Source organism: Salvelinus namaycush, chromosome 24 (genome assembly GCF_016432855.1).
Source record: "Salvelinus namaycush isolate Seneca chromosome 24, SaNama_1.0, whole genome shotgun sequence".
Taxonomy (NCBI): domain Eukaryota; kingdom Metazoa; phylum Chordata; class Actinopteri; order Salmoniformes; family Salmonidae; genus Salvelinus; species Salvelinus namaycush.
The window spans coordinates 33,702,698-33,718,879 of record NC_052330.1 but is presented as its reverse complement, the minus strand read 5'-3'; the positions used below and the strand labels follow the sequence as shown (position 1 = coordinate 33,718,879).

General features: G+C 53.0%; 1 protein-coding gene across 1 annotated transcript in view; it reads left to right on the top strand.

Moving 5' to 3' along the window:
• Positions 1 to 16,182, top strand: part of LOC120019401 (kinesin-like protein KIF13B) — a gene marked incomplete at its 5' end in the record, with an annotated part of 88,628 nt that overhangs the window by 36,061 nt on the left and 36,385 nt on the right. Inside the window, 6 exons of the mRNA XM_038962689.1 lie at positions 8,161 to 8,422; positions 10,699 to 10,861; positions 12,094 to 12,240; positions 12,600 to 12,749; positions 12,966 to 13,070; positions 13,905 to 14,078. Of these exons, the coding sequence (XP_038818617.1) occupies positions 8,161 to 8,422; positions 10,699 to 10,861; positions 12,094 to 12,240; positions 12,600 to 12,749; positions 12,966 to 13,070; positions 13,905 to 14,078 (1,001 nt within the window). The remainder of the gene's footprint in view (positions 1 to 8,160; positions 8,423 to 10,698; positions 10,862 to 12,093; positions 12,241 to 12,599; positions 12,750 to 12,965; positions 13,071 to 13,904; positions 14,079 to 16,182) is intronic.

The following is a 16,182-nucleotide window of genomic DNA, read 5'->3' as shown; positions in this document are numbered from 1 at the left end:
GTTTATGGGGTCTGAATAGAGGGACGTGTGTATGGGGTCTGGATATGTTATGGGGTCTGATAGAGGACGGTGGTGTATGGGGTCCTGCATAGAGGGACGGTGTGTATGGGGTCTGATAGATGGGACGGTGTGTATGGGGTCTGATAGAGGACGGTGTGTATGGTGTCTGATAGAGACGGATGATGTGTTTGATATAGAGGGCCGGTGTGTTGGGGTCTGATAGAGGGACGGTGTGTATGGGGTCTGATATTTATGGGGTCTGATAGAGGACGATGTGTATGGGGTCTGATAGAGGGACGTTGTGTAGGTCTGATAGAGTGGGGTCTGATAGAGGGACGGTGTGTATGGGGTCTTATAGAGGGACGTGTGTGTATGGGGTCTGATAGCGAGGACGGTGTGTATGGGGTCTGATAGAGGGACGGTGTGTAGGGGGTCTGATAGAGGACTGTGTATGGGGTCTGATAGAGGGATGTGTGTTTGATAGAGGGACTGTGTGTATGGGTCGTGATATGGTGATGTTGTATGGGGTCTGATAGAGGATGGTGGTGTATGGGTCTGATAGAGGACGGTGTGATGGGTCTGATAGAGGGACGGTGTGTATGGGTCTGATGGACGGATGTGTATGGTCTGATAGACGTATGTGTATGGGGTCTGATAGAGGGATGGTGTGTATGGGGTCTGATATGGAGATGTGTATGGGGTCTGGGTATGGACGATGTGTATGGGGTCTGATATGGACGGTGTGTATGGGGTCTGATAGAGGGATGGTGTGTATGGGGTGCTGATAGAGGGATGGTGTGTATGGGGGTCTGATAGGGATGTGTGTATGGGTCTGATAGAGGGACGGTGTGTATGGGGTCTGATAGAGGGAGGGTGTGTATGGGGTCTGATAGAGGGACGGTGTGTATGGGGTCTGATAGAGGGACGGTGTGTATGGGGTCTGATAGAGACGGTGTGTACTGGGGTCTGATAGAGGGACGTGTGTATGGGCTGATAGAGTGACGGTGTGTATGGGGTCTGATAGAGGGACGTGTGTATGGGGTCTGATAGAGGGAGGTGTGTATGGGGTCTGTATGGATGGGTCTGATAGAGGGATGGTGTGTATGGTCTGATAGATGGTCTGATAGAGGGACGATGTGTATGGGGTCTGATAGAGGGACGGTGTGTATGGGGTCTGATAGAGGGACGGTGTGTAATGGGTCCTGATAGAGGGACGGTGTGTATGGGGTCTGATAGAGGGACGTGTGTTAATGGGGTCTGATAGAGGGACGGTGTGTATGGGGTCTGATAGAGGGAACGGTGTGTATGGGGTCTGATAGAGGGACGGTGTGTTATGGGGTCTGATAGAGGGACGGTGTGTATGGGGTCTGATAGAGGGAGATGTTTTTTGATATGGGTGGTGTGTATTGGGTCTGAATATGATGGGGTCTGATATGGACGATGTGTAATGGGGTCGGATAGAGGATAACGGTGTGGTATGGGGTCTGATAGAGGGACGGTGTGTATGGGTCTGATAGAGGACGGTGGTGTATGGGGTCTGATAGAGGGACGATGTGTTGGGGTCGATAGAGGGACGGTGTGTATGGGGTCCTGATAGAGGGACGGTGTGTATGGGGTTCTGATAGAGGGACGGTGTGTATGTGGTTCTATAGATGGGAGGTGTGTTGGTTGATAGGCGATGTGTTGTAGGGACGATGTTAGGGGTCTGATAGAGGGACGTGTGTGTATGGGGTCTGATATGGATGGGGTCTGATAGATGGACGGTGTGTATGGGGTCTGATAGAGGGACGGTGTGTATGGGGTCTGATAGAGGGACGGTGTGTTATGGGGTCTGATAGAGGGACGTGTGTATGGGTCTGATAGAGGACGGTGTGTAATGGGGTCTGATAGAGGGAGGTGTGTATGGGGTCTATAGAGGAGGTTGTATGGGGTCGATAGGTGTATGTCATAGAGGACGGTGTGTAGGGGGTCCTGATGAGGGACGGTGTGTATGGGGTCTGATAGAGGGACGGTGTGGGTGTCTGGGGTCTGATAGAGGGACGGTGTGTATGGGGTCTGATAGAGGGACGGTGTGTATGGGGTCTGATAAGGGGACATGTGTGTATGGGGTCTGATATGGACGTGTGTATGGGGTCTGATAGAGGACGTGTGTATGGGGTCTGATAGAGGGATGGTGTGTATGGGGTCTGATATGGCCGATGTGTATTGGGTCTGATAGAGGGACGGTGTGTATGGGGTCTGATAATAGGAGGGACGGTGTGTATGGGGTCTGATAGAGGGACGGTGTTGTATGGGGTCTGATATGGATGGGGTTCTGATAGAGGGACGTGTGTATGGGGTCTGATAGAGGGAGGTGTGTATGGGGTCTGATAGAGGGACGGTGTATATGGGTCTGATAGAGGGACGTGTGTATGGGGTCTGATAGAGGGACGGTGTTTATGGGTTCTGATAGAGGGATGTGTGTATGGGGTCTGATAGAGGGACGGTGTGTATGGGGTCTGATATAGGGCGGTGGTGTATGGGTCTGATAGAAGGGAGGGTGTGTATGGGGTCTGATAGAGGATGGGGTCTGATAGAGGGACGGTGTGTATGGGGTCTGTAGAGGATGGTGTGTATGGGGTCTGATATGGATGGGGTCTGATAGAGGGACGTGTGTATGGGGTCTGATAAGGGAGGTGTGTATGGGGTCTGATGATGGTGACGAGGTGTGTATGGGGTCTGATAGAGGGATGGTGTGTATGGGGTCTGATAGAGGGACGGTGTGTATGGGGTCTGATGAGGGACGGTGTGTATGGGGTCTGATAGAGGGACGGTGTGGTATGGGGTCTGATAGAGTGACGGTGTGTATGGGGTCTGATGAGGGACGGTGGTGTATGGGGTCCTGATAGAGGGACGGTGTGTATGGGGTCTGATAGAGGGACGTGTGGTATGGGGTTGATAGAGGGACGGTGTGTATGGGTCTGATAGAGGGACGGTGTGTATGGGGTCTGATAGAGGGACGTGGTGGTATGGGGTCTGATAGAGGGACGGTGTGTATGGGTCTGATAGAGAAGGTGTGTATGGGGTCTGATAATGGGACGGTAGGTGTATGGGTCTGATAGAGGACGGTGTGTATGGGGTCTGATAGAGGGACGGTGTGTATGGGGTCTGATAGAGGGACGGTGTGTATGGGGTCTGATAGAGGGACGTGTGTTATGGGGGTCCGATAGAGGGCGGTGTGTATGGGGTCCTGATAGAGGGACGGTGTGTATGGGGTCTGATAGAGGACGGTGTGTCTGGGGTCTGATAGAGGGACTGTGTGTATGGGGTCTGATGGGTCATATCTGCTAGAGGGACGGTGTGATGGGGTCTGCTAGAGGGACGGTGTGTATGGGGTCTGCTAGAGGGACGGTGTGTATGGGGTCTGCTAGAGGGACGATGTGTATGGGGTCTGCTAGAGGGACGGTGTGTATGGGGTCTGCTAGAGGGACGGTGTGTATGGGGTCTGCTAGAGGGACGGTGTGTATGGGGTCTGCTAGAGGGACGGTGTGTATGGGGTCTGATAGAGGGACGGTGTGTATGGGGTCTGATAGAGGGACGGTGTGTATGGGGTCTGCTAGAGGGACGGTGTGTATGGGGTCTGCTAGAGGGACGGTGTGTATGGGGTCTGCTAGAGGGACGGTGGTATGGGGTCTGCTAGAGGGACGGTGTGTTGGGTCTGCTAGAGGGACGGTGTGTATGGGGTCTGCTAGAGGGACGGTGTGTATGGGGTCTGCTAGAGGGACGGTGTGTATGGGGTCTGCTAGAGGGACGGTGTGTATGGGGTCTGCTAGAGGGACGGTGTGTATGGGGTCTGCTAGAGGGAACGGTGTGTATGGGGTCTGCTAGAGGACGGTGTGTATGGGGTCTGATAGAGGGACGGTGTGTATGGGGTCTGCTAGAGGGACGGTGTGTATGGGGCTGCTAGAGGAACGGTGTGTATGGGTCTGCTAGAGGGACGGTGTGTATGGGGTCTGCTAGAGGGACGGTGTGTATGGGGTCTGCATAGAGGGACGGTGTGTATGGGTCTGATAGAGGGACGGTGTGTATGGGGTCTGCTAGAGGGACGGTGTGGTATGGGGTCTGCTAGAGGGACGGTGTGTATGGGGTCTGCTAGAGGGACGGTAGTGTATGGGGTCTGCTAGAGGGACTGTGTGTATGGGGTCTGATAGAGGGACGGTTGTGTATGGGGTCTGCTAGAGGACGGTGTGTATGGGGTCTGCTAGAGGGACGGTGTGTATGGGGTCTGCTAGAGGGACGTGTGTATGGGGTCTGATATGGCTTTATGGGTTAGAGGGCGTGTGTATGGGGTCTGCTATGAGGACTGTGTGTATGCGGGTCTGATAGAGGGACGGTGTGTATGGGTCTGATATGGACGGTTGTGTATGGGGTCTGATAGAGCGGTGTGTATGGGGTCTGCATATGGACGGTGTGTATGGGGTCTGATAGAGGGACGGTGTGTATGGGGTCTGATAGAGGGACGGTGTGTATGGGGTCTGATAGAGGGACGGTGTGTATGGGGTCTGCTAGAGGGACGGTGTGTATGGGGTCTGCTAGAGGGACGGTGTGTATGGGGTCTGCTAGAGGGACGGTGTGTATGGGGTCTGCTAGAGGGACGGTGTGTATGGGGTCTGCTAGAGGGACGGTGTGTATGGGGTCTGATAGAGGGACGGTGTGTATGGGGTCTGATAGAGGGACGGTGTGTATGGGGTCTGATAGAGGGACGGTGTGTATGGGGTCTGATAGAGGGACGGTGTGTATGGGGTCTGATAGAGGGACGGTGTGTATGGGGTCTGATAGAGGGACGGTGTGTATGGGGTCTGATAGAGGGACGGTGTGTATGGGGTCTGATAGAGGGACGGTGTGTATGGGGTCTGATAGAGGGACGGTGTGTATGGGGTCTGATAGAGGGACGGTGTGTATGGGGTCTGATAGAGGGACGGTGTGTATGGGGTCTGATATGGACGGTGTGTATGGGGTCTGCTAGAGGGACGGTGTGTATGGGGTCTGCTAGAGGGACGGTGTGTATGGGGTCTGCTAGAGGGACGGTGTGTATGGGGTCTGATAGAGGGACGGTGTGTATGGGGTCTGCTAGAGGGACGGTGTGTATGGGGTCTGCTAGAGGGACGGTGTGTATGGGGTCTGCTAGAGGGACGGTGTGTATGGGGTCTGCTAGAGGGACGGTGTGTATGGGGTCTGCTAGAGGGACGGTGTGTATGGGGTCTGCTAGAAGGGACGGTGTGTATGGGGTCTGCTAGAGGGACGGTGTGTATGGGGTCTGCTAGAGGGACGGTGTGTATGGGGTCTGCTAGAGGGACGGTGTGTATGGGGTCTGCTAGAGGGACGGTGTGTATGGGGTCTGCTAGAGGGACGGTGTGTATGGGGTCTGCTAGAGGGACGGTGTGTATGGGGTCTGCTAGAGGGACGGTGTGTATGGGGTCTGCTAGAGGGACGGTGTGTATGGGGTCTGCTAGAGGGACGGTGTGTATGGGGTCTGCTAGAGGGACGGTGGTGTATGGGGTCTGCTAGAGGGACGGTGTGTATGGGGTCTGCTAGAGGGACGGTGTGTATGGGGTCTGCTAGAGGGACGGTGTGTATGGGGTCTGCTAGAGGGGACGGTGTGTATGGGGTCTGCTAGAGGGACGGTGTGTATGGGGTCTGCTAGAGGGACGGTGTGTATGGGGTCTGCTAGAGGGACGGTGTGTATGGGTCTGCTAGAGGGAGGACGGTGTGTATGGGGTCTGCTAGAGGGACGGTGTGTATGGGGTCTGCTAGAGGGACGGTGTGTATGGGGTCTGCTAGAGGGACGGTGTGTATGGGGTCTGCTAGAGGGACGGTGTGTATGGGGTCTGCTAGAGGGACGGTGTGTATGGGGTCTGCTAGAGGGACGGTGGTATGGGGTCTGCTAGAGGGACGGTGTGGTATGGGGTCTGCTAGAGGGACGGTGTGTATGGGGTCTGCTAGAGGGACGGTGTGTATGGGGTCTGCTAGAGGGACGGTGTGTATGGGGTCTGCTAGAGGGACGGTGTGTAATGGGGTCTGCTAGAGGGACGGTGTGTATGGGGTCTGCTAGAGGGACGGTGTGTATGGGGTCTGCTAGAGGGACGGTGTGTATGGGGTCTGCTAGAGGGACGGTGTGTATTGGGGTCTGCTAGAGGGACGGTGTGTATGGGGTCTGATAGAGGGACGGTGTGTATGGGGTCTGATAGAGGGACGGTGTGTATGGGGTCTGATAGAGGGACGGTGTGTATGGGGTCTGATAGAGGGACGGTGTGTATGGGGTCTGCTAGAGGGACGGTGTGTATGGGGTCTGCTAGAGGGACGGTGTGTATGGGGTTCTGCTAGAGGGACGGTGTGTATGGGGTCTAATATGGATGGTGTGTATGGGGTCTGAGAGGGACGGTGTGTATGGGTCTGCTAGAGGGACGGTGTGTATGGGGTCTGCTAGAGGGACGGTGTGTATGGGGTCTGCTAGAGGGACGGTGTGTATGGGGTCTGATAGAGGGACGGTGTGTATGGGGTCTGATAGAGGGACGGTGTGTATGGGGTCTGATATGGACGGTGTGTATGGGGTCTGCTAGAGGGACGGTGTGTATGGGGTCTGCTAGAGGGACGGTGTGTATGGGGTCTGCTAGATGGACGGTGTGTATGGGGTCTGCTAGAGGGACAGTGTGTATGGGGTCTGATATGGACGGTGTGTATGGGGTCTGCTAGAGGGACGGTGTGTATGGGGTCTGCTAGAGGGACGGTGTGTATGGGGTCTGCTAGAGGGACGGTGTGTATGGGGTCTGCTAGAGGGACGGTGTGTATGGGGTCTGATAGAGGGACGGTGTGTATGGGGTCTGCTAGAGGGACGGTGTGTATGGGGTCTGCTAGAGGGACGGTGTGTATGGGGTCTGCTAGAGGGACGGTGTGTATGGGGTCTGCTAGAGGGACGGTGTGTATGGGGTCTGCTAGAGGGACGGTGTGTATGGGGTCTGCTAGAGGGACGGTGTGTATGGGGTCTGCTAGAGGGACGGTGTGTATGGGGTCTGCTAGAGGGACGGTGTGTATGGGGTCTGCTAGAGGGACGGTGTGTATGGGGTCTGCTAGAGGGACGGTGTGTATGGGGTCTGCTAGAGGGACGGTGTGTATGGGGTCTGCTAGAGGGACGGTGTGTATGGGGTCTGCTAGAGGGACGGTGTGTATGGGGTCTGCTAGAGGGACGGTGTGTATGGGGTCTGCTAGAGGGACGGTGTGTATGGGGTCTGCTAGAGGGACGGTGTGTATGGGGTCTGCTAGAGGGACGGTGTGTATGGGGTCTGCTAGAGGGACGGTGTGTATGGGGTCTGCTAGAGGGACGGTGTGTATGGGGTCTGCTAGAGGGACGGTGTGTATGGGGTCTGCTAGAGGGACGGTGTGTATGGGGTCTGCTAGAGGGACGGTGTGTATGGGGTCTGCTAGAGGGACGGTGTGTATGGGGTCTGCTAGAGGGACGGTGTGTATGGGGTCTGCTAGAGGGACGGTGTGTATGGGGTCTGATATGGATGGTGTGTATGGGGTCTGATATGGATGGTGTGTATGGGGTCTGATATGGATGGTGTGTATGGGGTCTGCTAGAGGGACGGTGTGTATGGGGTCTGCTAGAGGGACGGTGTGTATGGGGTCTGCTAGAGGGACGGTGTGTATGGGGTCTGCTAGAGGGACGGTGTGTATGGGGTCTGATAGAGGGACGGTGTGTATGGGGTCTGCTAGAGGGACGGTGTGTATGGGGTCTGCTAGAGGGACGGTGTGTATGGGGTCTGCTAGAGGGATGATGTGTATGGGGTCTGCTAGAGGGACGGTGTGTATGGGGTCTGATAGAGGGACGATGTGTCTGATAGAGGGATGGTGTGTATGGGGTCTGCTAGAGGGAGAGAGAGAACATTAGTCTAGACAGGTCATGATGAAGGCCATGGGGAAACAACGGTGAGTTCCTCTTCCTCCTCATCTTCTGAGGGATACAGAGGAAGAGGTCGCATTCAAAATGAAACACGATTCAACTCAGCAGCCTAGTCAAGGACTTGGTGCTTTCAAAGATCCATTCACTTTTCCCAGCATTCATAACTAATCTCCTCTCTCTCGCCTTCCCGCTCTCCCTCCCCGCTCTCCCTCCCCCCTCAGACCCCATGCAGTCTGTCCTCCAGACGTTGGAGCGACAGCACGAGGAGGAGAAGAGGGCGGCTCTGGAGCGCCAGAGACAGATGTACGAGCAGGAGCTGCAGCAGCTGAGGAAGCAGCTCCCTCCTGCAGAGAAACACACTCTGCTGCTGCAGAGCCCTGGGCCTGCAGGCCTGGAGCCAGCCGGACCCTCAGCACCAGCGGCGGCATCGATCGCATCATCACCTTGCGCCCAGACACGCATGCGAAGATGGAGCGAGAACAGGTGAGGTGTCAGGTTGTCCAAGTCTGAAACCCAAATAGACCCGTCTGTCTTGGTATTTTGTCTATCTGGAAACATTGGATCACAGACATTTAATTAATTAACTAAAACACACCTAGTCCTCCAGATTATCATTTGGTACCTGAATACTTTTTCACAATGTTTTGTCCTGTTGTCCTGTCCTTCTCCAAGCCATGCAGAGAGGCAGTGATGACTCCTCTATGTAGATGAGAGGCAGTGATGACTCCTCTGTGTAGATGAGAGGCAGTGATGACTCCTCTGTGTAGATGAGAGGCAGTGATGACTCCTCTGTGTAGATGAGAGGCAGTGATGACTCCTCTGTGTAGATGAGAGGCAGTGATGACTCCTCTGTGTAGATGAGAGGCAGTGATGATGACTCCTCTGTGTAGATGAGAGGCAGTGATGATGACTCCTCAGTGATGATGACTCCTCTGTGTAGATGAGGCAGTGATGATGACTCCTCTGTGTAGATGAGAGGCAGTGATGATGACTCCTCTGTGTAGATGAGAGGCAGTGATGATGACTCCTCTGTGTAGATGAGAGGCAGTGATGATGACTCCTCTGTGTAGATGAGAGGCAGTGATGATGACTCCTCTGTGTAGATGAGGCAGTGATGATGACTCCTCTGTGTAGATGAGAGGCAGTGATGATGACTCCTCTGTGTAGATGAGAGGCAGTGATGATGACTCCTCTGTGTAGATGAGAGGCAGTGATGATGACTCCTCTGTGTAGATGAGAGGCAGTGATGATGACTCCTCTGTGTAGATGAGGCAGTGATGATGACTCCTCTGTGTAGATGAGGCAGTGATGATGACTCCTCTGTGTAGATGAGGCAGTGATGATGACTCCTCTGTGTAGATGAGAGGCAGTGATGATGACTCCTCTGTGTAGATGAGAGGCAGTGATGATGACTCCTCTGTGTAGATGAGGCAGTGATGATGACTCCTCTGTGTAGATGAGGCAGTGATGATGACTCCTCTGTGTAGATGAGAGGCAGTGATGATGATGACAATGTGTAGATGAGAGGCAGTGATGATTTATAGCCTGAAGAGATTATTAAGAGAACAGATAGTGAGAGTTATTGTTTCAGAAGGCTGGGTCTCCCCCTCCCTATGTCTCTGTCTCTCTCATTTCAATTCAAAATAGCTTTATTGACATGGGAAACGTGTTTACATTGCCAAAGCAAGTGAAATAAACAGTAAACAAAAGTGAGAAGACACAAAATGACAACAGAAACGATTTGAAATTAACAGTAAAAATTGCACTCGTAAAGGTTTTCAATGTAAATCCATTTCAAGTGTTATATTTCAGTAATAACACCCGGGGTGGTATATGGCCAATATACCTCGGCCAGTACCTGAATGCAGCCCTTAGCCGTGGTATATTGGCAGTATACCACAAACCACAGAGGTGCCTTATTGTTAGTATAAACTGGTTATCAATGTAATTAGAGCAGTAAAAATACATGTTTTGTCATACCCGTGGTATACGGTCTGATATAACATGGCTTTCAGCCAATCAGCATTCAGGGCCAGTTGTGTATAGTCAATAGCAAGGTGCAATCACAGTTGTAGTATGAATGGTATGGGAAGATAAATACATAGATAAATATTGGTGGTATTTACAATGTTGTTTCTCCTCTACTGGTTGTCCTTTTCTCATGGCAACAAGCCACAAATATTGCTGCTGTGTTTGCACACTGTGTGTCTCTCCTCTCTCTCTCTCTCTCTCTGTCTGTCTGTCTGTCTGTGTCTCTGTCTGTCTGTCTGTGTCTCTGTCTGTGTCTCTGTCTGTCTGTGTCTCTGTCTGTGTCTCTGTCTGTCTGTCTGTCTGTCTGTCACTGTCTGTCTGTCTGTCTGTCTGTCTGTCACTGTCTGTCTGTCACTGTCTGTCTGTCTGTCTGTCTGTCTGTCTGTCTGTCTGTCTGTCACTGTCTGTCTGTCACTGTCTGTCTGTCTGTCACTGTCTGTCTGTCACTCTCTCTCGCTCTCTGTCTCGCTCTCTGTCTCTCGCTCTCTGTCTCTCGCTCTCTGTCTCTCGCTCTCTGTCTCTCGCTCTCTGTCTCTCGCTCTCTGTCTCTCTCTGTCTATCTCTCTCTGTCTGTCTCTCTCTGTCTGTCGGTCTCTCTCTGTCGGTCTGTTATCTCTCTGCCTCCCCCTGTAGAGTGGCCATGATGACTCGTAGCCTGAGACAACAGATCGTCAGAGCTAACCTGCTGGTCCTCTAACTGACCCTCTGTGTCTCTCTCCGTGCTGTAGAGAGGCCATGATGACTCGTAGCCTGCGAAGACTGAGGGAACAGATCGTCAGAGCTAACCTGCTGGTGCAGGAGGCTGGCTTCATAGCTGAGGAACTCAACAAGAGGACGGAGTACCTGGTCACACTGCAAATACCTGCTGCTAACCTCGACGCCAACAGGAAGGTCGGTGTCGGGTGTGTGTGGCTGAGTGATAACATTATCAGCTTTACATACAGTGCAGTGTGTGTCAATGTTTGTCCACGGAGGTGTGTGTGTATGTGTTCACATGTTTAGAACAGTGTGTCTACAGTGAGCCCCTGAGAGGTGTTGGCCCCTTGCCATGTGTGTTTAGTTTAGGCGGTGCTGAGTGAGCCTGTGGTGCAGGACAGTGTGAGGCGGTGCTGAGTGAGCCTGTGGTGCAGGACAGTGTGAGGCGTTGCTGAGTGAGCCTGTGGTGCAGGACAGTGTGAGGCGTTGCTGAGTGAGCCTGTGGTGCAGGACAGTGTGAGGCGGTGCTGAGTGAGCCTGTGGTGCAGGACAGCGTGAGGCGGTGCTGAGTGAGCCTGTGGTGCAGGACAGCGTGAGGCGGTGCTGAGTGAGCCTGTGGTGCAGGACAGTGTGAGGCGGTGCTGAGTGAGCCTGTGGTGCAGGACAGTGTGAGGCGGTGCTGAGTGAGCCTGTGGTGCAGGACAGCGTGAGGCGTTGCTGAGTGAGCCTGTGGTGCAGGACAGCGTGAGGCGTTGCTGAGTGAGCCTGTGGTGCAGGACAGCGTGAGGCAGTGCTGAGTGAGCCTGTGGTGCAGGACAGCGTGAGGCGGTGCTGAGTGAGCCTGTGGTGCAGGACAGCGTGAGGCGTTGCTGAGTGAGCCTGTGGTGCAGGACAGTGTGAGGCGGTGCTGAGTGAGCCTGTGGTGCAGGACAGTGTGAGGCGGTGCTGAGTGAGCCTGTGGTGCAGGACAGTGTGAGGCGGTGCTGAGTGAGCCTGTGGTGCAGGACAGCGTGAGGCGGTGCTGAGTGAGCCTGTGGTGCAGGACAGCGTGAGGCGGTGCTGAGTGAGCCTGTGGTGCAGGACAGTGTGAGGCGGTGCTGAGTGAGCCTGTGGTGCAGGACAGCGTGAGGCGGTGCTGAGTGAGCCTGTGGTGCAGGACAGCGTGAGGCGGTGCTGAGTGAGCCTGTGGTGCAGGACAGTGTGAGGCGGTGCTGAGTGAGCCTGTGGTTCCAGGGCCTAAGGGTGAAGAGAAGCATACAGTTGAAGTGGAGTAGTTGAAAAACAAGTTTTAATGACACCCACCTAAGTGTATGTAAACTTCCGACTTCAACTGTATATATACACACACTAACCCTTTCTCCTCTCTCTCTCTCCTCTCTCTCTCTCCCTCTCTTTCCCTCTCCCTCTCTCTCTTTCCCTCTCTACAGCGTGATGCGGTGCTGAGTGAGCCCGCGGTGCAGGTGAGACGTAAGGGTAAAGGGAAGCAGATCTGGGCTCTGGAGAAGATGGAGAACAGAGTGGTGGACATGAGAGACCTCTACCAGGAGTGGAAAGACTACGATGAAGACAACCCTGTGAGTCTCCCTTTCTCTCCCCTTCCCTCACCCCCTGTCTCCTTCTCTCACCCTGTCTCGCCCTTCCCTCTCCCTCCTACCCTCACCCCGTCTCCCTTTCTCCCTGTCTCATCTCCCCTTACCCCCTTGTCTTCCTCTCTCCCCCTTTCCTCACCCCGTCTTCCTTTCTCTCCCCCTTTCCTCACCCCGTCTTCCTTTCTCTCCCCCTTTCCTCACCCCGTCTTCCTTTCTCTCCCCCTTTCCTCACCCCGTCTCCATTTCTCTCCCTGTTCCCTCACCCACTGTCTCCCTCTTCCCCCTCACCCTGTCTCCCCCTTTCCTCACCCCCTGTCTCCCACTCTCCCCTGGTCTCTGTCTAGGTGATGCGTTCCTACTTCAAGCGTGCCGACCCGTTCTTCGACGAGCAGGAGAACCACAGTCTGATAGGAGTGGCCAACGTGTTTCTGGCCTGTCTCTTCTGCGACGTCAAGCTGCAATACGCTGTACCTATCATCAACCAGAAGGGAGAGGTACGGCCGTGTGTGTGTGTTCGTGTGTTTGTGTTCTACAAAGTCAAGCTGCAGTACGCTATACCCATCAACCAGAAGGGAGAGGTGTGTGTGTGTGTGTTCGTGTGTTTGTGTTCTACAAAGTCAAGCTGCAGTACGCTATACCCATCAACCAGAAGGGAGAGGTGTGTGTGTGTGTGTGGGTTTGACTGAGATGTCTGTCTGTCTCCCTGTTAGGTTGCAGGGCGTCTACATGTGGAGGTGTGGCGAGGGAGCGAGGGGCTGGAGAAAGTAGAGACCAGTCCAGATGGAGAGACACAGGAACGCAAAATGGAGTGTGTGGTAAGAGACGACATCAGGGCCTGAAACACAGATGGACATCAGACACACTGAAATGTCAGGTCCTGAAACACATAAATGGACATCAGACACACTGAAATGTCAGGTCCTGAAACACATAAATGGACATCAGACACACTGAAATGTCAGGTCCTGAAACACATAGATGGACATCAGACGCACTGAAATGTCAGGTCCTGAAACACATAGATGGACATCACTGAAATGTCAGGTCCTGAAACACATAGATGGACATCACTGAAATGTCAGGTCCTGAAACACAGATGGCGTGTCTAGTTTTTGACTTAATTTAGCAATCGCTAATATGTCCTGTAAACAGTCCAAAATCAGTTCCCACCACGTTACACCCAATGAATCCTTGGATGCTAAGAATTTATAATAGATGAATATGTTATGTCCAGTGTCTCTGAGGGTTGCTCATGGAAAGGATCATTCATAATCTATAATCACACTGCTGTATTATGTGTTCATATAGACAAAACACTCAGCGTATATCTCCCTCTCTCCTCCCCGGTCTGTCTCTTCCCTGTTCTTTCTCCTCCCTGCTCTCTGTCTCCTCCCTTCTCCTCCCCTGCTCTGTCTCCTCCCTCTCTCCCCTCTCCCCTCTCCCTCTTTCTCTCCTCCCCCTCTCTCTCCTCCCCACTCTGTCTCCTCCCTCTCTCCCTCTGTCTCCTCCTCTCTCCCTCTCTGTCTCCTCCTCTCTCCCTCTCTGTCTCCTCCCTTCTCCTCCTCTCTCCCTCTCTGTCTCCTCCCTTCTCCTCCTCTCTGTCTCCTCCCTTCTCCTCCTCTCTCCCTCTCTCCTCTCTCTGTCTCCAGGTCAGGATCCTGCAGGCTACAGGTCTTCCTCGCCACCTGTGTAACTTTGTGTTCTGCCAGTACCATTTCTGGGGGCAGGATGAGCCTGTGTTCATCGCCCCGGAGGTGGAGCCCACGCCCCCCTCAGCCACCAGCAGAGATCCCCTCTGCACCGTACTTTTTGACAGTAGCAAGGTGAGACAATAGAGTCAGGGCCAGATTACTGAACGGGCACCCAGGGCATGTTCCCATTTGTAAAATGGTAAAATTGTATAGAATTGCAGGAAGTTAGCCACCCTCCTAGAGGTACGTACCCCGGGGCCCTGGATGTGGTAGTCCGGCCCTGAATGGGGTAGTCACTAGCCACATATGCCAAGGGTTGTAGACCTTTCTATATGTCCTTTTCTGTGTTTTTATTAGCTAAAGAGGAGTCTCTCACCACGTGACTATAACTACTGTTCCCTGAACAGTACAACAGACTTCGGTTGAAGGATCTATAATCACGCCTGACAAGGCCAATGAAATACGCGTCTCGCTTCCACAGTTGATAAGCCTGAGGCTCGGATTCATTCCTTCAACTTAACACCTTCACTGAGCCTAGGTTAACAGAGTGGGCTGCAGAGGGGGGATTTAAACATGAACAAGCTTCCAAACTAAGTTGTGCTGGATGAAGCCTGTCCTCTTGTGGACACGGGGGGCTCCGGCAATGCCTGGCGTAGCACTCTGAACGTGGAGGCACTGACGTCACAATAATGTTCTTGTGGAGGGGCTCACCGCTCACTCAGACCTGTGCTAAAGCCCCTTGCTCTGAGTCTCGGAGGTTGCTTCTTCATCGGAGGTGCAGCAAGCCCCGCTTCCTCCGCCTTCCTCCGACTTCCTCCAACTTCCTCCGACTCCAGGAAATAGGAATGTGAGTGCCATAATGCCGGGGAAAGCTAGTAAGCTTAACCAACAATGCAGTTCAAGAAATAGTGAAGAAAAATATTTACTAAATAAACTAAAGTAAAAAAATTAAGTAATACAATAACGAGGCTATATACAGGGGGTACCGGTACTGGGTGTGTGTGTGTAGGTAATCATTCAGCCATGTTACCTTTGCTTCCTTGGGCACAGAGACTATGGTGGTCTGCTTGAAACATGTAGGTATTACAGACTCTGTCAGGGAGAGGTTGAAAAGGTCAGTGAAGACACTTGACAGTTGGTCTTTGGCTTTGTGAATGTTGACCTGTTTAAAGGTTTTGCTCACATTGGTTACGGAGAGGGTTGTCACGTTGGTATAATTGATTCGGGAGACAGACGCAGGAATGCGTAATATTTTTTATTTATTGTACCCAAATTACGGCGTGCCGTGTAAAAGCACGGGGACGAAGACCAAACAAACACTATACAAAAACATAGGGTTGAAACCCAAACAAAAGAGCGAGGAGTACCTCGAATAAATAAAACACGCGCACAGTGATTAACACACGGGACGAGACCCGTAATCATTTGCGCAATCCACAAGGGCACAAAATCCCAAAACACACAGCACAGGTACTCACACGCACCAACGGACATTATAACAATAATAGACAGACAACGGAAACCAAAGGGCACATTTATCAGTGGGAACAGGGGACAGGTGTGTGTGATGAAAGTTCCGGAGGGATCCGTGACAAGAGTGATCACACAGTTGTCCGGAACAGCTGGTGCTCTCATGCATGCTTCAGTGTTGCTTGCCTCGAAGCGAACATAAAAGGCATTTAGCTAGTCTTGTAGGCTCGCGTCACTGGGCAGCTCGCGGCTGTTTCCCTTTGTTGTCTGTAATAGTTTGCAAGCCCTGCCACATCTGACGAGCGTCAGAACCTTTGCCTGTTTGATGGTTCATCTGAGGGTGTAGTGGGATTTCTTATAAGCAGTCGGATTAGTGTTCCGCTCCTTGAAAGTGGCAGCTCTAGCCTTTAGCTCAGTGCAGATGTTGCCTGTAATCCATGGCTTCTGGTTTGGATATGTATGTATGGTCACTGCTGGGACATCGTCGTCGATGCAGTTATTGATGAAACCCGATAACTGAGGTGGCGTACTCCTCACTGCCATTGGATGAATCCCGGAACATATTCCAGTCTGTGCTAGCAAACCTGTCCTGTAGCGTAGCATCCGCGTCATCTGACCACTTCCATATTGAGCAAGTCACTGGTACTTCCTGCTTTAGTTATTGCTTGTAAACAGGAATCAGGAGGATAGAATTATGGTCAGATTTGCCAAATGGAGGGCGAGGGAGAGCTTTGTACACATCTCTGTGTGTGGAGTAAAGGTGGTC